General features: G+C 39.5%; 1 protein-coding gene across 8 annotated transcripts in view; it reads right to left on the bottom strand.

Moving 5' to 3' along the window:
* si:dkeyp-72e1.9 (syntaxin-binding protein 4) overlaps positions 1 to 24,089 on the bottom strand; it is a 101,052-nt gene that overhangs the window by 34,703 nt on the left and 42,260 nt on the right. For 7 of the 8 annotated variants that reach the window (XM_051717699.1, XM_051717701.1, XM_051717703.1 and 4 more), the window contains exons 6-10: positions 15,043 to 15,122; positions 13,949 to 14,072; positions 13,448 to 13,589; positions 2,583 to 2,689; positions 1,972 to 2,113 (exon numbers count right to left, since the gene is read on the bottom strand). In XM_051717699.1, the coding sequence (XP_051573659.1) occupies positions 1,972 to 2,113; positions 2,583 to 2,689; positions 13,448 to 13,589; positions 13,949 to 14,072; positions 15,043 to 15,122 (595 nt within the window). The remainder of the gene's footprint in view (positions 1 to 1,971; positions 2,114 to 2,582; positions 2,690 to 13,447; positions 13,590 to 13,948; positions 14,073 to 15,042; positions 15,123 to 24,089) is intronic. The other variant, XM_051717698.1, reaches the window with a different exon arrangement.

Below are 24,089 nucleotides of genomic sequence, written 5' to 3'. Positions count from 1 at the left end.
GGACGCGTGGCTTGCGCTTTCCAACCTGTCGCGATGGCTGATCCGGACCGTCCGACTCGGCTATGCGATTCAGTTCGCCAGGCGTTCGCCCAGGGTAGTATCAGCGGTATCTACTTCACCTCGGTGAAGGGCGAGAATGCTGCTACCCTGCGCGCGGAGATTGCTACCCTCCTACAGAAGGATGCAATAGAGCCTGTCCGTCCATCCGAAATGAAGAAGGGGTTTTACAGCCCCTACTTCATTGTACCGAAAAAAGGCAGTGGGTTGCGGCCAATCTTGGACCTGCGAGTACTGAACTGGGCTTTACACAGACTCCCGTTCAAGATGCTGATGCAAAAACACATTCTAGCGAGCGTCCGGCATCAAGATTGGTTCGCAGCAGTAGACCTGAAGGACACGTACTTCCACGTCTCGATTCTACCTCAACACAGACCCTTCCTACGGTTTGCATTCGAGGGTCGGGCGTATCAGTACAAGGTCCTCCCTTTCGGCCTGTCCTTGTCTTGACCATTATCGACGTATTTCCACTGAAAATCCCCCCCCCGGGTGGGGTATGGTCTCTGCGGTGTCTTCCCCTTGGGAGTGACACCCCCCCGACTAGACCTGGTGGCCCCAGTCGGTTAATTCCTTTTTTTTTTGGGAGAGGAAAAAAAAAGGATAAGAGGCCACAGCTGGGCTAGGCTGTCTCTATCTTTTGGACAGTCGACTTGTCCCCAAAGGGCTGCTTGACACTCATAACAGCGTTGGGGGAGGTTACATGTTGGCCTGGTGCACTGGCACACAGTGATCTGCCCGTCACACACCGCCAGTTCACGTAACACATTTCAGCCAGTTGCAGCGTTTCATATAGGGACCCCTAGTGTCACTACATCGACACAACGTTGAGTGAGTGACAGATAGGGAACGTCCTGGTTACTTGCGTAACCTCCGTTCCCTGATTGAGGGAACGAGATGTTGTGTCCCTCCTGCCACAATGCTGAACTACCCGCTGAAATGGCCGGGACCTTGTCTCAGCTACTCAGCACAAAACCTGAATGAGTGGTATCATACCAGCTCCTTTTATACCCGTATGTCCGGGGGAGTGGTATGCAAATACCACTTGCCAATTTTCATAGGCCTTTTATCAAAGACCAGAGGTGTCTTGGGCTCCCAAGAGTGACCCCTAGTGTCACTACATCGACACAACGTCACATTCCCTCCATCAGGGAACGGAGGTTATGCAAGTAACCAGGACGTTCATCACATTAAAGGTGCTGTAAGAAATTTGTTTCATGGAAAGGTATGCAAAACATTTTCCTACTCCCTGAAAGATATTAATGAAACAAGTGTCCTGAGATATCTTACAGGTCACTGTGACAGCTCTAGACTCAAAAAGAAACAAAAAAAAAACCAATGCTTTCTGTCCGTCAATCATTTTGCGCATTCTCATAGTATTGTAGTTGCAGCGAATTATTGAGGCATAATGCCATTTTTAAGCCATGTTGTTCATAACAGTTGTCAGTTGAGGGCACTATTTTGCTGCTGTTGTTTTTGTCAACTATTTCTGGTCATGTCGGTCTCATTAAAGCTAATTTGGTATATTTGGAGTGCAGGTTTTGGGAAAAAAGGGGGCGTGGCTAATCCAAAGGCTCAGCTTCACAGCTTGTGTAAATTCTAGAACCCTAAAAACATCTTTAACTCTGGACATGTTCTATTACGTTTTTCAACCAGAATGCATGTAAAGACTTTTTTGTCTTCATTCAGACCAACATCTTTGGTGTTGTATGATTTGCAACTTAAACTTCTTTTTGTGAAATTTTTTGCTTTTCAGGCATTTTTAAGTGTGGCTTAAGTGTCCAAATACAGTACCTTTTTGGGCCACTGTATGTCTCAATGTCTCTGTAAAAAATAAAAGTAAGGAGCTAACACTGATATTTTTGAAATTTTCAGGGAGACATGTTGTGATCTGTGATTATTCTAGTAAAAGCTCACCTCAGGAGATCGGACATGAACTTTTAACCGGCTGGAGTTGTATCCGTTCCCAACTCCCCTCTGAACCCCATTATGTAATGACGTGCTGTTGGAGAAAGGTCCTTTTCCTGGGATGAAGGCAATATCCACAACTGGCTCCTGACTTCAAGGGTAAAAACCAGGGACATATGAATAATTTGGTATATAAAAGAAGGCAGTACATAAACGATTAAAAACAAATGGGTAGTTGACATGAAATATTTTTGAGAAGTTGTCCTGCGGTGTAAAGTGCCATACATCGAAAACTATTTTAAAGAGTATTTTGCCAGTTCTTTTATCATTTTAATGCATGCAGATTTTATTAATTAAGACACTACATGGAATATTTGTGCTTTAAAAAAAATTATTTCTCACACAACAGGACCATTTCAAATGAACTAGTGAGGTTAAAAATGTGATTAAAAATGGTGGAAAAACTTAAAAGAAATGGTGAGCTAAGATATACACTTTCCCTTATAGTTTCATATACATTTTAATCTAATAACTTGATGTTAATTAAAAAAAGGCCACTGACACGCTATGCATCAACTACCTATATATTGATTAAAAGATGTAAAGAACAGAAGGAATACCTGAATTTCACTTTGTTGAGCACACTTTTGGCCTCCTCAAATGTGACTCCAATTAATGACTCCTTGTTAATGGCAATAAGCTGATCACCAGGTCTGAGCCGTCCATCCTACAATGCCAAAGAAGTTAAAAAACTTTACTAAATGTTGCTGATAAGCCATAATTCATGGCAGACGTTCAGTTTGAAAAGGCAGCACCAACAGCATCAGCAGGAACATGACCCTTTCTACTACTCATCAACCACCACACAGGGTGGAGGGATCTCTCATATCACACACAACACCACTACAGCAACTTCATACGTCAAACTCAATATAATAATTTTTAATTAAATAATTTTCTTATGGTGGTCCAACTTTAACCAATAATTAATCAATAGTATATTCCAGGTGAGCAAGTGTGAGACAGTGAAACAGTTGCACTGTTGCACTGTTGCATTTAATAGCAACTGCTTGCAGGGCTAAGCAGAACTTGAATCAAACATCACTTGAACATGAAAGTCCATCCTCAACTTAAGCACAAGCACCAGTCTTCACCACAATGGTAACCCCCAAAACTCCAGCCTAACAGACACTCTTTTTACATACTAACATATCAGAACATTAAACATTTAAAAATGTCCTTCTATTCTCATTTTGCTTAAAAATGCATAAAATGACACTTAATTTCAACATTTGTTCACCTCATCCAGTCCCATGCAAAACATGCCGGGAAATGCAAATCCCCTGCCCAGTTTCATCAATGCTACAAAAAGTATTCATATAGTCCCAACATTTTACACATTTAATTGGATATAATGCAATGAAATCAAGTTGTGACAAAATGTTATAGAATTGTGTTGCTTTAGTTAATTTTAATTAAGTAAACTGAACAACCTGCAAATATCCTTATTTTTAGTGTACAGTAATAAATGATTATTATAGTAATATAATAATAAACATTTCTGTATTACGATAATGAATTGGAGTAAAATTGGAATAAGAAAACTGTGGGAAATCTATTAAATTGTCATAAGAAAATCATGCAAAAAAATCTTAATAGTGCTAAAATATGCTTCATTTTCACTATGCAATAGATTTTTGGGTGAAATATGAACTGAATATGTTTTTGTGAGATTCACCCTATTTTCTTATTTCACCAACACCCAGAGGCACCAATTCACTTTCCAGGACTTTCGGCTTCACTGTACCTCGATAGTGGAACGACCTTCCCAACATCATTCGTGAAGCAGACTCCCACTCTGTCTTCAAAAAATGGCTAAAGACACAACTTTTCTGTGAGCACTTAACTGTACACTCTACAAAACAAAACCTTACAAAATGTAGTATATGAGGAAGTTCAACCTGCCATAGCCTCTGCTGTCACAGTTCTACTCAGCAGTCATTCCTCTGCACTTCAATAACTGTCTGGTTTGGTTCAGCTACCAAATTGGACATCAGAAGACTACAAAGGACAGTTCAGACTAGAGGTCTTCACGGGTCCACCCTAACCCGAGCAGACCCGGCCTGGTCCGTGTCCCAGCTTTCAAATAATAGACGGGTCTGGTTCAGGTCCGGGTCCAGCATTTCTCGGTTCTGCATGGGTATGGGTCCAAGCTTTCAAATAATAGACGGGTCTGGTTCGGGTCCGGGTCCAGCATTTCTCGGTTCTGCATGGGTATGGGTCCAAGCTTTCAAATAATAGACAGGTCCGGTTCGGGTCTGGGTCAAGCATTTTTCGGTTCTGCATGGGTACGGGTCCAAGCTTTCAAATAATAGACGGGTCTGGTTCGGGTCTGGGTAGTGAATTTCCGGGTCTCTTTGGGTTCGGGCATGGATTTTTGGACCCGTGAAGACCTCTAGTTCGGACAGCTGAGCGGATTATTGGTTCTCCCCTTCCATCCCTTCAAGAACTGTACACTTCTAGAGTGAGGAAAAGGGCTGGCATATCACCCTGGACCCCACTCACCCTGCCCACTACCTCTTTGAGCTGTTGCCCTCTGGCCGGCACTACAGAGCACTGAGCACCAGAACCGTCAGACACAAGAACAGTTTTTTCTCTCAGGCCATCCATCTCATGAACAGTTAAAACTGCCCCATTGAGCAATAATTATGTGCAATAACAAGCTTAGTCAATTATTTTTATTTAACATATCCTACCTCTTCTGCACATTACATTCCCTTGCACTGTATATAACAGATTGTATTTGTTTATACGTATATTTTTGTGTCTTATTGTGTATTTTTATATAAACTTTATATTCTATTCACTTATTTTTATTCTTTATTCTATTTTTTATTATTTCTGTCTCGTTGTTGTATTGTTTGTGCACTGGAAGCTTCTGTCACCAAGTCAAATTCCTTGTATTTGTAAGCATATTTGGCAATAAAGCTCATTTTGATTCTGATATATATATATATATATATACAGGTGCAGCTCAATAAATTAGAATGTCGAGGAAAAGTTCATTTATTTCAGTAATTCAACTCAAATTGTGAAACTCGTGTATTAAATAAATTCAATGCACACAGACTGAAGTAGTTTAAGTCTTTGGTTCTTTTAATTGTGATGATTTTGGCTCACATTTAACAAAACCCACCAATTCACTATCTCAAAAAATTAGAATACATCATAAGACCAATAAAAAAAAACATTTTTATTGAATTGTTGGCCTTCTGGAAAGTATGTTCATTTACTGTATATGTACTCAATACTTGGTAGGGGCTCCTGTTGCTTTAATTACTGCCTCAATTCGGCATGGCATGGAGGTGATCAGTTTGTGGCACTGCTGAGGTGGTATGGAAGCCCAGGTTTCTTTGACAGTGGCCTTCAGCTCATCTGCATTTTTTGGTCTCTTGTTTCTCATTTTCCTCTTGACAATACCCCATAGATTCTCTATGGGGTTCAGGTCTGGTGAGTTTGCTGGCCAGTCAAGCACACCAACACCATGGTCATTTAACCAACTTTTGGTGCTTTTGGCAGTGTGGGCAGGTGCCAAATCCTGCTGGAAAATGAAATCAGCATCTTTAAAAAGCTGGTCAGCAGAAGGAAGCATGAAGTGCTCTAAAATTTCTTGGTAAATGGGTGCAGTGACTTTGGTTTTCAAAAAACACAATGGACCAACACCAGCAGATGACACTGCACCCCAAATCATCACAGACTGTGGAAACTTAACACTGGACTTCAAGCAACTTGGGCTATGAGCTTCTCCACCCTTCCTCCAGACTCTAGGACCTTGGTTTCCAAATGAAATACAAAACTTGCTCTCATCTGAAAAGAGGACTTTGGACCACTGGGCAACAGTCCAGTTCTTCTCCTTAGCCCAGGTAAGACGCCTCTGACGTTGTCTGTGGTTCAGGAGTGGCTTAACAAGAGGAATACGACAACTGTAGCCAAATTCCTTGACATGTCTGTGTGTGGTGGCTCTTGATGCCTTGACCCCAGCCTCAGTCCATTCCTTGTGAAGTTCACCCAAATTCTTGAATCGATTTTGCTTGACAATCATAAGGCTGCAGTTCTCTCGGTTGGTTGTGCATCTTTTTCTTCCACACTTTTTCCTTTCACTCAACTTTCTGTTAACATGCTTGGATACAGCACTCTGTGAACAGCCAGCTTCTTTGGCAATGAATGTTTGTGGCTTACCCTCCTTGTGAAGGGTGTCAATGATTGTCTTCTGGACAACTGTCGATCAGCAGTCTTCCCCATGATTGTGTAGCCTAGTGAACCAAACTGAGAGACCATTTTGAAGGCTCAGGAAACCTTTGCAGGTGTTTTGAGTTGATTAGCTGATTGGCATGTCACCATATTCTAATTTTTTGAGATAGTGAATTGGTGGGTTTTTGTTAAATGTGAGCCAAAATCATCACAATTAAAAGAACCAAAGACTTAAACTACTTCAGTCTGTGTGCACTGAATTTATTTAATACACGAGTTTCACAATTTGAGTTGAATTACTGAAATAAATGAACTTTTCCATGACATTCTAATTTATTGAGATGCACCTGTATATATATATATATATATATATATATATATATATATATATATACACACACATCTTATTCAGTGGCGGCCAAAAGTTTGGAATAATGTACATTTTTTGATGTTTCGGAAGGAAATTGTGCTTTAATTCACCAAAGTGGCATTCAGCTGATCACAAAGTATAGTCAGGACATTACTGAAAAAAAGTCATTTTCGATCAAATCTAGACAGGCCCCATTTCCAGCAGCCATCACTCCAAAAACTCATCCTTGAGTAATCATGCTAAATTGCTAATTTGGAAAATCACTTTGGAAAATCGATTTGGAAAATAATTTTATATCAAACTCAGTTGAAAAATATTTGGTTCATTAAATGAAGCTTAACTTTGTGTTTGTTTTAGAGTTGCCACAGTATGCAATAGACTGGCATGTCTTAAGGTCAATATTAGGTCAAAAATGGCGAAAAAGAAACAGCTTTCTCTAGAAACTCGTCAGTCAATCATTGTTTTGAAGAATGAAAGCTATTCAATGCTTGAAATTGCCAAAAAACTGAAGATTTCATACAAAGGTGTACACTACAGTCTTCAAAGACAAAGGAAAACTGATTCTAACAAGGACAGAAAGAGATCTGGAAGGCCAGATGTACAACTAAACAAGAGGATAAGTACATCAGAGTCTCTAGTTTGAGAAATAGACACCTCACATGTTCTCAGCTGACAGCTTCATTGAATTCTACCCACTCAACACCAGTTTCATGTACAACAGTAAAGAGAAGACTCGGGGTGCAGGCCTTATGGGAAGAATTGCAAAGAAAAAGCCACTTTTGAATCAGAAAAACAAAAATAAAAGGTTAGAGTGGGCAAAGAAACACAGACATTGGACAACAGATAATTGGAAAAGAGTGTTATGGATCTTAACCCCATTGAGCTTTTGTGGGATCAGCTAGACTGTAAGGTGTGTGAGAAGTGCCCGACAAGACAGCCACATCTATGTCAAGTGCTACAGGAAGTGTGGGGTGAAATGTCACCTGAGAATCTGGACAAACTGACAGCTAGAATGCCAAGGATCTGCAAAGCTGTCATTGCTGCACGTGGAGGATTTTTTGATGAGAACTTTTTGAAGTCGTTTAAGAAGTTCTGAAAATTATTATCAAATTGTAATAGTAATTTTTCAAGTTATTAAGGTCCTGACTATACATTGTGATCATTTGAATGCCACTTTGGTGAATAAAAGTACCAATTTCTTTCCATAAGAGCAAAATCTGTACATTATTCCACATTTTTGGCTGCCAGTGTATATATATATATATATATATATATATATATATATATATATATATATATATATATATACGTGTCGTCCAATCCACCAACTGGATCCTTGGCGCTTTCAACGTTCTGCGTCGTGCTTGTTGAGAATGTGCAGAATGGCTGCTTCATTCGGGACGTAATTCAGGTAAGTCATCTTTATCTTAATGAATCCAGAGAGTCCGTGAAAAATAGACACCAAACGTAGATGGATCGGTACTTATAAAAACATGTAGTGTCATTTTTATTAACAATAATTTTCACTTTGGTGGGAAACTGCAAAGGACATGACAGTATAAGTTACAAAATGCTGTAAAACCTTAACATTTTGGAATTCTTGCTTGTCTATGTGATATCCATTAAAGCAACATTATAAACTAAATATAGACTGAAATCGTGAAATGGCCTAAAAAATTTTTAAGGCCATTCCACGATTTAATGGCTTACAATTGAACAAATGCTTGACTTACTCCTCATTTCTAAGTCATGCTGGAACAAAGGGTCTACTTAAATCAGGGGTGTCAAACTCAGTTCCTGGAGGGCCACATTCCAGCAGAGTTTAGCTCCAACCTTAATTAAACACACCTGAAGCAGCTAATCAAGGTCTTCAGGAGTTTTTGAAGATTACAAGGAGGCATTTTAGAGCAGGGCTGGAACTAAACTCTGCAGGGCTGCGGCCCTCCAGGAACTGAGTTTGACACCCCTGAAAATGTAAAATGCTGCATTTTTAAATACTATTATTACATGCGGATTAATGCCAACAGCACTGCATCTAGAGGCGCCATCTAGCGGCTGTGTGTGGAGCTTTCATGAGCCCACAGCATTACGTTTTTTATGCATGCGAATTATTGCTGAAATTAATTATTAAGGAATGCCATTTGTTAATCATATTTAACATCAGCATAAGACAGCTTTGCACAAAGTATCAACCTATTTGATTAAACATTGTTAGTTGACTGTTAAACTGCTAAAAAAAAAATTAACTGATAAAACTAAAATTGCCAATCAGAATTGAGTAATTACAATGTTTTGTATTTTGTGTGGCCAAATGTGAAATATTTATTTCAGAAAAATAGTTGCTTATAGGATTTAGCCTCCTTCCTGATGTAGACTTATGACTTATAATTGATTTAACATTTTATTATTAACATTAGAGACTATTTGTTGTGTTGTATTTGTCATTTTACTGTCAGATAAATGAATTGCAATTCTACATGTCATTTATTTCTATTATTCTTTATTTCCATAAACTCATGGCTAGGATAGATGTGAACAGCCCTGAAGTAAAGACAGTTGATGAAGGGGTAAAAAATCATTTTAAATGGAGTTGGTTGCAGGAGAGTGTCCAGGTTGAAGGGTGCACCCTTTCACTGAATTGTTTCAGTAAAATCAGTGAACCAGGCAAGGCAATTTGCAACATATGTTATTAATAGGCAACAAACCTATTAATTATGGAGCAAATGGTAAGACTGCACTACGGAAACATATGGAGCATCCAAAACATAAAAAAAATGGAGAATCCAACAGCAAAACATGCGCATTGAGATAGCACCCACAGATAACGCTATTATTGCGGCTCCTCACAGCGAACGTCCAAGGTCAATTCCTCCTCTGTGTGAACTAATATAATATAATTTGTGTGTGTGAATTTGCCTTCCTTCTTTTTTGTCCTTGGCTGATCACATGCCTGATTGTGCTTCACAGAAACCTGGCTGAGTGGAGCCATTCCGGACAGCGCATTACATCTACCGGGCTTCCAGCTGTTCAGAGCGGATCGCACCGCAGTTAACAGGGAAAACGAGAGGCAGTGGAACGTGTTTTTACATCAACGAATGTTGGTGTACAGATGTAACAATGCTGAAGAAGATGTGCTGTCCTAATTTAGAGGTGCTCCTCATAAACTGTAAGCCTTTCTACTTGCCGTGGGAGTTTTCCTCATGTATTCTTGTGAGTGTTTATATTCCTCCACACGCGTGTGTGAATGCAGCACTGCAACAGCTGGCTGATCAGGTCACAGACACTGATCAACAACACCTGGACTCAACAACCAGACTTATTATTATTCCTGGAGATTTTAACAAGGCAAATCTCACACGTGAACTGCCCAGATACAGACAGCACATTACATGCCCCACCAGAGACAGAAATACACTGGATCATTGCTACACAACAATAAAGGATGCATATCGCTCTGTCCCACGTGCAGCTTTAGGACTCTCTGATCACTGTCTGGTTCATCTTCTTCCAACCAACAGGCAGAAATTAAAATCAGCTAAACCTGTAGTAAAGACTGTAAAAAGATCGACCAATGTAGCAGAGCTGGAACTACAAGCCTGCTTTGACTGTACTGATTGGAATGTTTTTGAAGCTGAAGCCATAGCCACATGTGCATTCCTACTAAGACTTATTTAACATACAAAAATGAAAAAACCATGGTTTACAGCAAAACTCAGGCAGCATCATGAGGCCAAAGAGAATTCTTACAGAAGTGGGGATAAAATCTTGTACAATCAGGCCAGATACAGACTAACAAAGGAGATTAGAGTGGCTAAAAGAAGCTATTCTGAAAAGCTGAAAAAACAGTTTTTAGCTAACAACCCTGCATCAGTGTGGAGAGGCCTGAAAGACTTTACCATCTACAAGACACAATCCCCCAACACTGTAGGGAATCAACAACTGGCTAACGACCTGAATGTGTTTTACTGTAGATTTGAAAAGCCCAGTCACACAAACCACACCCACTCTAACCTTCACAGCACACAAAAATGTACACATCCTGCCACCACCCTCCTCCCCTCTCCTGCTACTCAACATTAAGCACTTAAGATCTGTGAAGATGATGTGTGCTGGGTCTTCCGGACGCAGAAGAAAAGAAAAACACAGGGCCCAGATGGTGTTTCACCCACTTGTCTAAAATCTTTTGCTGACCAGCTGGCCTCCATCTTCACACAAATCTTCAACACATCACTGGAGCAGTGTGAAGTTTCCTGCTGCTTCAAACACTCCACAAACTTCCCGTCCCAAAGAAACCCAAGATCAAAAGACTTAATGACTATAGAACCGTCGCTCTGACGTCTGTGGTCATGAAGTCATTTGAGAGACTGGTGTTGGCCCATCTGAAGTACATCACTGAACCCTTTCTGGATCTTCTTCAATTTGCTAATAGAGCAAACAGGTCTGTGTATGATGCAGTCAATATGGGACTGCATTACTTACTTCAACATCTAGACAGACCAGGGACTTATGCAAGGATACACTTTGTTGACTTCAATTCGGCTTTTACCACCATCAGCTCCACTCTCCTATTCACTAAATTAACCCAGCTCTCTGTTCCCATCTCTGTCTGTCAGTGGATCACCAGCTTTCTGACAGACAGGCAGCAGCTAGTGAGAAAGGGGGTGGAGCGCCCCATGCTGTACATTAGTCATAAGCACTCTTTGAGAGAGACTAACTACAGCACCATCGAGAAAGAGTGCCTTGCCATCAAGTGGGCGGTCCTAACTCTCCACTACTACCTGCTGGGGCGGGCCTTCATCCTCCACTTGGATCACGCCTCGCTTCAGTGGCTCCACTGCATGAAGGATACCAATGCACGGATCACTCGTTGGTACCTGGCACTTCAGCCCTTCAAATTTAAGGTGGTCCACAGGCTGGGGCCACAGATGGTTGTGGCTGACTTCCTCTCCAGGAATGGGGGGGGAGGTTAGCAGGCCGGACATTGCCCAGACCTGAGTTGGGCGGTGGGGGTATGTGGAGCGGGACATGTTTGTCACTGGGGAGAGAGAGAAGCACGCGGCCACACTGCATGTGGGTCTGTGTTTGTTTATGTTTGTTTTATGTTGAGTTTTATCATTAAACATTATGTTTACTGTTCAGTCGGTTCCCGCCTCCTCCTTGCCTAAACTTTATCTGTTACATATATATATATATATATATATATATATATATATATATATATATATATATATATATATATATATATACTGTATATATACATATATATACTGTATATATACTGTATATACGTATATACAGTATATATAATTTTTTGTTTGCACTCTAATTTCTGTCTTGGCTAGTACTTTTCTAATACAATTGAAATTTTGTAATGCAGTCCTTTTCATGGTACTGTCTCCTTAAGATGAATCGCTTATGTTGTATACTTCCTTATTTTATATCGCTTTGGATAAGAGCATCTGCTAAATGAATAAATGTAATTGTTTTCCTGAGACAATCTTCTGAATGACTACAAAAACAAAAATGGTTTGCTTGTTCTTTTATTTTGTTTTTGTTTTATTTTTTTAATAGGATGGTACAGTGTACAGTTCCTGAGTTCTGGACATCGATTCTGGCAAGAAGACTCAAATCTGTCATGGGGCTTTATATTATATAGATGGCCAGTGGTCTGACATTGACAAACTGAGCCATATCATATATCTGAGTTTCAGCATAATAGTTGTGTAGTGAAAGTTACATCTACTGTTCCCTTTCTGAGTTTAATGTTCCACAGGGAGGGTGATGCCCTAGGCAGCCATCTGTAAACCTGACCTCTGTAGTCTTGCTCTGCTGTGACAGCATTCTCTATCACCAGAACAGCACCACACACAAGCCCAGCAGAGTCCTTCACCATGCCTATCATGTCTATCAGATAAAAACTCAAAACGACCATGGAAGAGACGTGATCAAATTGTGTCACGGCCCAAACATACTGTAACTACTGCTTCACTTGAACCTAATCATGCATTAACTAATATTGCAAACAGTAACGACCCTCCCAGCCACCCTTCAGTTTAAACACTGGGATATGACAAATGTAGGGCAGGGGGTAAATTGCTAAGACAGTACTGAGAGATGTCTACCAACTTAAGAGGAACATTTTTCATTGGCTCAGTCTTAGTATGCAACTGAAATTCTAGTATGCCATCCCCTGTGTAATCCTAACCCCCTTTGCGATAAAGATTGCTAAATGTGTCAGAGCTTAACGGTAAGGTGTAAAAAGCTGTGCGATCCTTGCTTGGGTTAGGATTCCCGGAGGTTCATAATCTGTGTCTTTGCCTCAGGTCAAACTAAACACTTCCCAGAACTGTGTGACATATCCCATTCATTCCTGTTTACTACTTGCAGTCTATTTGGCAGTGTCCAAAAGTTGAAAGCTGCCTTTGCAGTATAAGGAGGTAAAAAGGCAACAAGGGACGTCTGAATCCAATGTTTGCGTAACATCCTGTCTACAGAAATGCCTTCATCTGTTCGGCTTTTGAAAGCAGCATAAATATATTCTTTGCTGCAGATGATATTACAATCCTGGGCTTGCATTTCAGTTTTGGTGAAAAGAATAAAAATTATATGAATGTCCATTTTTCCATTGTTTTCAACTTATGACTCCATTTCTACTGAGAAATAAGTATTGTGGTCACTAAATATTTGCTTGGTTTTCTGTAAAGCTCACTTGAATTTGCTTTGGATCATTAGATGTGATGTTACAGTGAATATAAGCCTGTCTGAAACCAGTTTCATTAGTAGGTGCCTTCATACACAAAACGTTGTCTGGGAAGTGAGTCAGCAAGCCACCTGCCTTAGGTTTCATCTCTCTTACTGTCTTACCCGATGGCAATCTCCTCCAGACAGGACTTCCTGGATAAAAACTGCAGGGCCATCAGGTCTGTTGGAGCCTCCTCCGATGGTAATGCCCAGACTGCAGGAGCGGACAATTGATATGAGCTGAATAACCCCTTCACCTGGGTGACTGAAACCAAACGACAACACACACAATATTACTACACTGCAAAATAAATAAATAAATAAATAAATTTGCTTCGTGTGGTAACATCTAAATTAAATGGGTTGACTAAAGTCAAAAGTATTATTTAACATATCTGCATTAATCTGACTACATTACATTACACCAACAAAATAATTTTTAAGGGTTAATTCAGGTAGAAATAGCTTCTTAAGGTAACAATTTCAGGTTACCGCTTTTTACAATGTAGACTAGAGTGAAGTACAGTACGGGGCTGAAGAAAAATATGTATGTGTCGATTAAAATAATTGGTTAAACAATTCAGTAACTAAATTTTACCAGACAATATCATTAGTTTTCAGTACCTTAAAGAGCGTAGCAAGGGTCCTGTACTGTTGTAATTACTCTGAGAGCCTGCAGGACTAAGCAAAAGTGGACTCTGAGATCTGGATGAAGACCCTGATGATGTGCTTTCCAAGTACCTGCCTGCTTTAGCAGAAAAATATTTAGTGATCACCAAATGCCTGATATCACGTCTGAAAACAAACATATCAGTACTAGCAGAGAGCAGTGACAAAAGTCATCAATTCATCTGCATCAGGGGCATCTGTAATCCACAGTGTGAAAGCAAAATCACTCAAGCAAGAGCGCTGCTGTATTGAAAATCAGCACAGCTTATACTGATTGCGTAGGATTATATTCTGTTAAAATTTTTGTGGTGTGATATCTATTATATAATGCAGCACAAAATGAAATATTAAACATACAAAAATTGCCCTTCACATGCTATCTATAAAGGTGCCCTAAGTTGTTACAGTGTGTATGTCCACAAAAATAGAATGAGCTTGCTTGAGTTTGGGGGACTTTGCAATTGTCAAAGACAAGCATATAAAATGCCAAAAGGAGGTCATCTCATTTGCACTTTTAAATTAAAGACTTAAAATGAAACACTCTTTAAGCAATTTACATCATTAGAATATAGAGCTGCGATAAGGCTGTGTAGCCTGCACTCCGAGCATGCTCTCTGTTTTTAAGCAGTGCGTCTTTCCCCGGCAGAAACAGATGTTCACAATTGCATAATGGACAAATGCGCTGTCTTAAGCCATTTTCAAGCGCCGATTTATTTCTCCCCCCCCAAGTCCAAAACAGACAGATAGTTCTTTCGAAACACAAAAACATTTCACTTTTTCACCAGTTTTAAATTCGTATTTCAGTACGAGTATAAATAAAATAGTTAAAAAGGCCAGAGATGATGATGAAGTGACCGCCACCCTCCCTCCCTCACCCACTTGTTTGTTAGCCAGTTGTGAGTATCATATTGCATGAATCAGAATTTCCTAACCGTTATTATATCACATTAGGAGTGAGGTTAGAAAAGAGAGACTTTTAGGGTAAAGAACACAGTAAAGAATTCTGTTTTTTAAGGAAATTTGACAATGACTGAGAAAAAGGAACATACTATGCTGACTGGGAGAATTCCTGGTAGATCCTGTACTGCTGTTTGTGCCATATTTTTCAAGAAGCTCTGCAAATTCCCGCCTAAATAAAGACAAAAGAGGAAATAACAATCATGCAACCAAAAAAAAAAAAAAAAGATTATACGCCTTCAATCACATCATACAAAACCCCCAAATAAATGACATAACAGTTCTTATTGCCCTCAGATTATGTAAGAACAGCTTGCACTGTTTCAAAATAATATAATGCGTTTATATTGAATATGAAGTTAATTCATGTAGGATACAACAGTGAAGGACTCAGGAATGTTATCTACAGAATCCAAATATGCTCTAAGCAGATATTAGTCCTCTTTAGAGGGTTGAATACAATGGTTAAAATATAAAAGATCATAAAAGTTATAGTTCTACTGTAAGTAGTATGTAATAGTTGTTGACCAATGCTGATATCAAGAGAGCAAGGTGGCTGATGGCTGATATATGGCAGATATACAGTATAATCCAATTTAATGGTGACATACACTGAATTGCTGAAATCAAGTGAACATAATATTTACGCAAAATTCACTAAAACACTGAAAACCGAAAATGTTTATTATCCATTGACAAGCCAATAAATAGATTGATAAAAGATAGATCTAACCCTGATACTGATAATCTCAAATTGGCCAAAAATGTGCAGAATAATCAGCCTAGTCAATATATTGGTCTATCACTGGTATGTAATACAGTGATTTTAACTTGTACTTCATAAGCCGAGATTGAAAAGCCTTTTGTAAGGAAGTTCTTGGAAAAGGAGGATGCTGGAGCCGGCTTGACAAACATGTAGACATTTATTGTTGCACTTTTCAGTCGCACACAATAAGCAGTACACAAAAGGTTTGCTTTTCAGCTTCACTACACATAAAATTTGTTGGCTTTTCAGCCCAACACTACACATAAACTCTATTTGCTTTTCAGCTTCACTACACATAAACTTTGTAGGATTTTCAGCTCAACACTACACATAAACTCTATTGGCTTTTCAGCTCAACACTACACATAAACTCTATTGGCTTTTCAGCTCAACACTACACATAAACAGCTTCGTTGAGTCTCTCTCTCTCCCTGTGTCTCTCCTCGACTGCAGCTCTCGCCGCGGCTTTATCTCTCCCCAGTTAACGCTATAATCAGCCACTGCTGGGCGAGATAATCCTCTGCAGGTGTCCAACCTGGCCTCGCTCCGCACAGTCGCCACTCGGCCCGACCCACTCTCTACACCTTTATTTTTCATTTTTCACAGTAAATGAACACAGGAAACATCCTTTTAGTTTAAGGGCTCTATTTTCATGAGTGCGTAAAGCACAGCACTAAGCTTTATGACTGTGCGCAACGTCTTATCCAATTTTCGTGAGAGCGCTACATCTAAGTGCAATTTTCGTGTCAGCACAAAGCGCAAGTGGGTGTGGGTGGGAGTGTTTGCGCTACTGAGGGTGTTTGCATGCAAACTGTGGGTGTGTTCTATGTAAATGAAGTGGTGCAAAGCAAAATTTGCTATTTTCCTAAGAAATAGGTAATTGGGCTAAGGCATTTCAATACATTGTCTTATCTCAGCGCAAAGTCTAAATTCAGTTCCTGCATTTGCAGTTTGGAGAGTCCACCAGCAGGTGCTAATACAGTACATGCCCAAACTCAAACTCAAACTTATGTCCAAACTCACTTAAAATATAGTGGAACATTAAATTAAGTCCCTGACGATCACTGTTGTATTAAAATAAATAAAAAAATATGAGATTGTGTTAAACTATCTAAAAGTTATGGCTTATTTTTCAATTATATTTACAATTGTATATATGATCTAATTTATATATCCACCTGTAGAGTGTAGAGTGATTTTAAGTCACTGCAAAAGGGGCCGGTGGAAGAAGTTGGAAAGAGTAAAATGTTTGGATTTGGTATGATTTTTTTGACCACTTCGTTATTTTCATAATATTTTTGTTCATTTGAAGTAAAATTTTAATTTAGAATATTTTTGGTTTCATTTTTTAGTGTTTCAATAAATGGATTTAATTTTTCAAAATCAAAATCAGCCGGTAGAAGTGAAGTGCTTGCCGATACAATCTCTATTAATACTTGTCATTCTTTGTGTGTCAGTAGATGAAAATTATTAATATTACTTACATTCTCTATAAATTAATGGAGCGTAAATCTAAATTCTGACGAGAACTACATTTTCCACACGTATAAAAGGCGCGTGTCACTGTTATAGAAATATGCCTGACATTCAACAAAGACACAGTTAATGCACAAAAGAAAGTATGGAATGGACTATATAATAGGACACAGATGGTGAGGGAGTAGAACCTCAGAGTTAAATTGCACTTGATTCAGCCTATTTGCACATTGCATGCACGATTTCACCAAACCCACTTGTGCCTAGATTTAGCGCATGCTCACACGAAAATACCAAAACTTCATGGTCATGCCAATTTACTGAAAGATAAAGCTAATTAAATAGATTTTCTAGAATTTGCGACCAGGCTATTAAGTTCAAATAAACATGCTAAGTTCTCCCCTTAGTTCGGCTGGGCACCATCTATGCTCATCTCTACTAAACATTCCCCTTCATCTCCATCCTAGTTCTTTTCCCTTAGACACCTCTTGAGTGACAGATATAGGTCAGCAGAAATGTCCTGTCACTGCACTCAAAGCCTCTTCAGTTATGGACATGTGTTCATTATGCTCTGATGCAAGTGTACCTGATCCAAACTCTAATGACTTTCTTCCTTCCATAGAACAGCAAAATGTCAACTTCAGTCACCATTCACTTTCATTGCATTTTTGTCCATGCAATGAAAGTGAATGGTGACTGAGTCTGTCATCCTGCCTTAAATTTCCCTTTGTGTTCTACGAAAGAAAGTCTTACGGGTGTGGAATGACTTGTGATTGAATGATAACAGAATATTACTGTTTAGGTGAACTCACCCTCTAACAGCTTTGTAATATTCCTAGTTGTATGTCACTTTGGATAAATTCATAAATAATGTAACTGCACTGGGGGTGGCAGCTACTAGTTCTGATAGATTAATTCTGACACTTGTGGATGTGCTGGGTCAGTGTCAACTAGGCATGGTTCACATGACTTCAATTGTGCTTGTTCTATACATGATGACACCAGAAGTGTTTTCTGGTCCCAGCGTAGCTGCATGACTTTAGTTTTGTATAGCAAACTGTAACCAAATATATTAGAAATTACACAAAATGTAAAATAAAGAAACCCTATAGAGCTTTGCATTCCCAAAGCATCTTATAAGCGAACAGTGCTGTTTGCACTGCAGACATCTGAGATGACTAGTCGATTAGTTGACTGGAAGACTTGCCAACTAGTAAAAATGAGTAGTTGCACAAGCCCTAAATATCCAACATGATCACATGGGAAATCGATATGTTGCTTCTGAAAGTTTATTTACCCTGAAATCAACCCCATTCAGCCAACTTACTGACAAGCGGCATCTCCATCAGACATTTTTGCATCAGTTCAAGCATGAACAAATTTTCCTCTAGTGCATTGCTTGAGCAACCTCTTAGCATGATTTGGAGGTTGCATTTTCGCTTTAAAATAAAAAATTTTACTCCACTGACAGTTAGGTTTAGGGTTGGGGTTTGGGTTAGAGGGAAGAGAAAATAAAATATGCATTCCTGTTTACTGTATTACATCATTTAGAAAAACAAACTCGCTTTTGGCGCCACTTTGTGGACATTTCACCTGGAAACTGAAGCTCACACGTGCCCATGCATTCAACCAAAATTCCACCTTTGGCGACTGGGGGCAGTGATTTGAATTTCGGTAAGCACAGACCAATTTCAGAAGCAAAACCTTTGACCTATTGTTGCAGAATTCACAGTGTAATCAGTCTGAAAATGTACAATGAAATTATACTATGGGTTTAAAGCATCTTCAATAACTTGGCCCTTACTTACTCTTAAATTGCATTCCTCCAACCCTAAGCTAAAAATATATTTCAAATGCTAGGTGTACACTGTAAATATTAGTACTTATCTAAAAAAATAAAATTTGCTGATTCAACTTAAGCTTTATTTTTGTAATATTCTTACTAGTTTTAATTAAGTTACCATTACTCTCTAAACCCTAAAGCTATCATTAATCAAAACAATTAAGTGCTCCTAATTAAATAGTACTTGAAATGTCACATTTTGGAATCATAACTAGCAAACAAGCAAACCACTGCCTTCAAAAATCAAAGTAAGGTCAACTAATTAGATTTTACAGTAGGTGACAGCTTTCGAAGTACATGACACAACGCAAAAATGGCTTTTCCTTCTTTTTCTTTGTCCTCAGGACAGGGTATCTGTGTGGATTAAAGGGTGGAAGTCATGCAAGGTCGTGATGCATAATGTGGTAAGGAGCTGACTCAAAAAGGTGTGAGCACTGTCTGAAGAAACCACAGCGAATATGTGCACATTCTAAACAGCCTTACTTATACATCCACAAACAAAAATCCTAGAAATGGTGTGTGCAGTCTTTCGGTCACTGACGACTTGCAGGTTGTTGATATGTGGGTGAAGGCAGTAGAGGTCTTTGCATGGAGGCAGTGGCATAATCCCCTCAATGCACACTGGTTAGGGGGAGAACGCAGATTAAAGCATGGAGACCCGAGTGCTCATCTCATCATGCTTACAGCTTAAACGTTGAGTGTGCTCTCATTCTACTCTCTCGTTTTCTCTCTCTCAGAATCAGATTTGCACGCAATGCAGATTGACTTGCTTCATTCATACAATCCCTGTGCTGTAGTTACAGAGTCATGTGACTGAGTCTCCTGCTGCTCTGTCTGTACAGTATGTAGAGTTTTCTGTAGAGGTCAGGGCACAGATTCTCACAGCAAACACATCTGAGAAACTGCATTATACACACCTATAAATGCCTATTAACCTCAAAACTAAAAGTGTCCCAGAAATATGGGAGAACATTTTGCTTCTATGTGACAGATAGTTGGCAAGTAGTCATCTTAATTTAAACCGTATGAACGGGCATATTTCAGTGCATGAACAGGTGTTTTTGTAGGTAAAGTAGTTTAGAATGTGAAAACCTAGCAAGTTGACACACCATCTCAAAAAAACAGAGCAATGTTTTGAAAACGCCACAGAGACCCGGCTTTACACTGCTGTGGAAGTTAACTTACGAATGTCTTACAGTTGTCTCTGCACAATAAATTGGGCAATCATTTGAGCAATTTAAAAAATGACCTATCTTCATAAAATCTTTAAGAAATTGTTTACCCAAAAATAAAATGTTGTCATTATTTACTCAATTCCTTGTCATTATTTACTCATTCCAAACCAACATGACACCCATACCTATATGACAATCCCATATGTATAGTGAGCCCAAATATATAAAAAATGGCGACACAGGAGTCACGTGGCGCCATGAGAGGTTCGGACGTGTGAACGGCGAGCTCTGTGCACTTTGCTAGTTTTAATACTTTTTGTGTAATAAACCAGTGAGACTTGATACACCCTGATTCTTAACTGTTCTAGGAAGACAATATGTCAAAGAATTCAAAATCCTCGGGCTCTGGAGACATTAAAAGACCCTTCCGTGCTCAAGCTGAAGCCTCCCGAGCAGCAGGCCGAAAGCCCGGGAGTCAATTTGGCCAGTGAGGTGAAGGAAATTCGGCGACAATTGATGAACATGTCTGCAATGCTGACGAAGGTCGTTGCGGACTTGGAGGAGCTTGCTGTAATCCATCAATCGATCACTGCCATGGAGACAAAATTCACTGAGATGGCTACAAGAGTGGCAGATGCTGACAAACGGATCGATTACCTGGAGAGGGAATTAGCAGCTAAACCGCTAGCGACCAAGGCAGACTTGAAACGCGTTTGGGAAAAGTTGGAAGATATGGTGAATCGTAACCGAAGGAACAACGTCCGAACTGTTGGAATTCCTGGGTGAGCAAAGGGTCAGAATATAGTGGAATTTCTGGACGGGCTCTTCCCGAGTCTGCTCGACATAACAGGCCATAAGCTCTAAATCGAGTGAGCTCATAGAGTTCCGGCTCAGCAATCCACTGACTCCTGGCCAAATTTCTGAGATCAATAAAAATCTTGTGTTACGCGAGGCGATGATTAAAGGAAGGCTTTCTTGGAAGAACCACAACATTTTCTTGTTCCCAGACTTTGTGAATTTGATGTGATCGATTCAAGGAATGCAATCGGAAGGTCGCTTACACCAATGGAAGTTCGCTTTTGCACTGAAGTTCTCATCCAAATTGAGAATAGATGCTAAGGAAGGCCGCAAAGTATTTACATGTCCCCAACAAGCGATGTCCTTCATAAAGTCAATTGAATGAGTAAGTCATTATGTGATACTCACTTTGCAGATGAATTCACTGAACATTCACTTGACCATCTGAGGAAACTGGGCGCCTTTTTTGTTTCATTTGGTGCTGGTTCCGCCTAGCGGCGGGAGTTTGTTTTGTGTAGTAACACTCCTTCGGGACAGTGTTGTGGATGAATCTGCATGTTCTTTTTGCTTATGCCTCCTATTGGCTGGAGTTTGTTTTGTGGAGTATTTTTTGCCAGACATTGGAGTGATTAGGTCATTTGTTGCACTCATGTAACAGCTGGCTCACTAAACATTCATTTGACTGCCTGAGGAAACTGAACAGGGTTAATGTGCACATTTTTCTTTTTTCTGTTTGTTTGGTTCTGGGGGAAGTTCGGGGTTTGACTGTTGCACTAATGTTGGAATGTGGTCTTTATAATTTTGTTTTTGACACAATCTATTTTTCTAATATGTCAAAATGTCAGATGTTAGTATGAGTGGATTGTCTCTATTCACGTGGAATGTAAATGGGTAGGGGCACCCCATAAAAAGAAGGAAGGTTATTTCTTAAACGTAAGAAATATGACATAGTGTTTCTTCAAGAAACGCATCTTTCTCCGCAGGAAGTTGAAAAATTTGGGAAGATATGGGGTGGGCATGTTTTCTTTAGTGCTGGCCCAAGTAAGAGCAGGGGATTCATTACATTGATAAGTAAACATCTACAATTCAAATGTCTCAAACAGATTAAAGATAAATTAGGAAGAGTCATTATTGTTTTAGCAGAAATTCAGGGGCAAAGATTGATTTTGGCTAATATTTATGCACCTAATGCTGATGATCAGGACTTTTTTATAGATCTTGAAGGGTTGTTGCAAGCCACTGGCACCCCTCATGATATAATATTGGGAAGACTTTAATTTATTGATGGACTTAGTCCTTGATCATAGTGAAGCAAAAGTGTGTAAGCCACTTAGAGCAACAATGACGCTTCACGGGATGTGTAAAGATCTTGGTCTTACAGATATTTGGAGACTTTTGAACCCATCTGGTAGGGACTATACATTATTTTCATCATTCCACAAGATTTATTCTAAAATAGATTTTTTTATACCTAAGTCCCTCATTTCATCTGTTGTTGACTGCTCAATTGGAAACATCTTAGTCTCAGATCACGCCCTGGTGAGTTTAGAGATGTTGCCACATACGGAGAAAATGAATTCATATAGTTGGTGCTTTAATGTGTCCCTTCTGCAAAATCCTGAATTCCAACAAATATTAAAGGCTGAAATCAATGTTTAAAAGAAGACCAACTGGTCCTCAGTATCCTCTGTGGGCGTGGCTTGGGAGGCACTTAAGGCAGTTCTTAGGGGTCGGATAATACAGTATGCCTCATTCATCAAAAAATCCGAAGCACGATAACTCGTGGAGTTGGAAGGGAAAATTAAAAGTGCAGAGGCAGAGCTGAAGCGCCGAATGTTGTCTGATGGTCTCAGAGAATTGACCCGACTGAAATACAGATATAATACTATTTTGTCATGGAAGGTGGAGTTTTGGCTATTCAGGGCAAGACAGTCATACTTTGAGTTGGGGGACAAAGCAGGGAAGCTTTTGACTAGCTATATAAAGCAGAGAGAGTCTTTTTCTACCATTCCTTCAGTGAAATCTGCTGGTGGTGAAATTTTTACCTCGGCCATTGATATTAATAATGCTTTTAAAGAATTCTATCTTGATCTCTATAGTTCCACATCTTCGTCTACTGATGAAGATATTAGAAACTTTGTGGAACCATTAGAACTCCCTAAACTGACGAATGAGCAAAACATTTATTCTGATATAACCATGGAGGAGCTGGCGAGGTAATTAAGGCCTTGCCTACAGGCAAGGCTCCAGGGCCAGATGGCTTTGCTGCTGAGTTTTTTAGATCTTATGCTACAGAATTGGCTCCACTTCTGGTAGAAGTTTATACAGAATCATTAAAGAATAGAAAGCTTTCGCCAACCATGATGCAAGCCCAGATCAGTCTGATTCTTAAAAAGGACAATGATCCAAACGAGTGTAAGAGTTACCATCCAATTTCCCTGATCCAGCTAGACGTTAAACTATTGTAAAAAAATTTGGATCACCAATTAAATAAAGTTATGACATCTCTTATACATATAGATCAGGTGGGGTTTATTTGGGGCTACAGCTCTACTGATAACATTAGGCGTTTCATCAATATCATGTGGTCTGTGGCGAATGATCAGTCTCCAGTTGCTGCCATCTCACTTGACGCCGAAAAGGCGTTTAATATGGTAGAATGGGATTAAATTTTACGATTTTGAAAATGTACGGGTTTGGGAGTACGTTTATTGGATGGATTAAGTTACTTTATAGACACCCGGTAGCGGCAGTACAAACAAATTTATTAATTTCAGATTACTTTACTCTGGATAGTGGCACCCAGCAGGGTTGCCCTCTTTCCCCATTATTATTCTGTCTTGCCCTGGAACAATTAGCAGCCCGATAAGAAAGGAGGACGATTTTCCAGGGGTGATGGCGGGAGGTATGGCGCATAAGCTTCTGCTTTATGCAAATTATATTTTGTTATTCGTTTCCGACCCTTCTAGGTCTATGCCTTGCCTCCACAGAATTATTAATTATTTTTCTAAGTTCTCGGGATACAGAGTTAATTGGTCTAAATCCGAAGCTTTGTCTCTGACAGCGTACTGCCCAATAACG

The sequence above is a fragment of the Myxocyprinus asiaticus genome, chromosome 14 (genome assembly GCF_019703515.2).
Source record: "Myxocyprinus asiaticus isolate MX2 ecotype Aquarium Trade chromosome 14, UBuf_Myxa_2, whole genome shotgun sequence".
Lineage (NCBI taxonomy): Eukaryota > Metazoa > Chordata > Actinopteri > Cypriniformes > Catostomidae > Myxocyprinus > Myxocyprinus asiaticus.
This window is presented reverse-complemented; position numbering and strand designations above follow the sequence as displayed.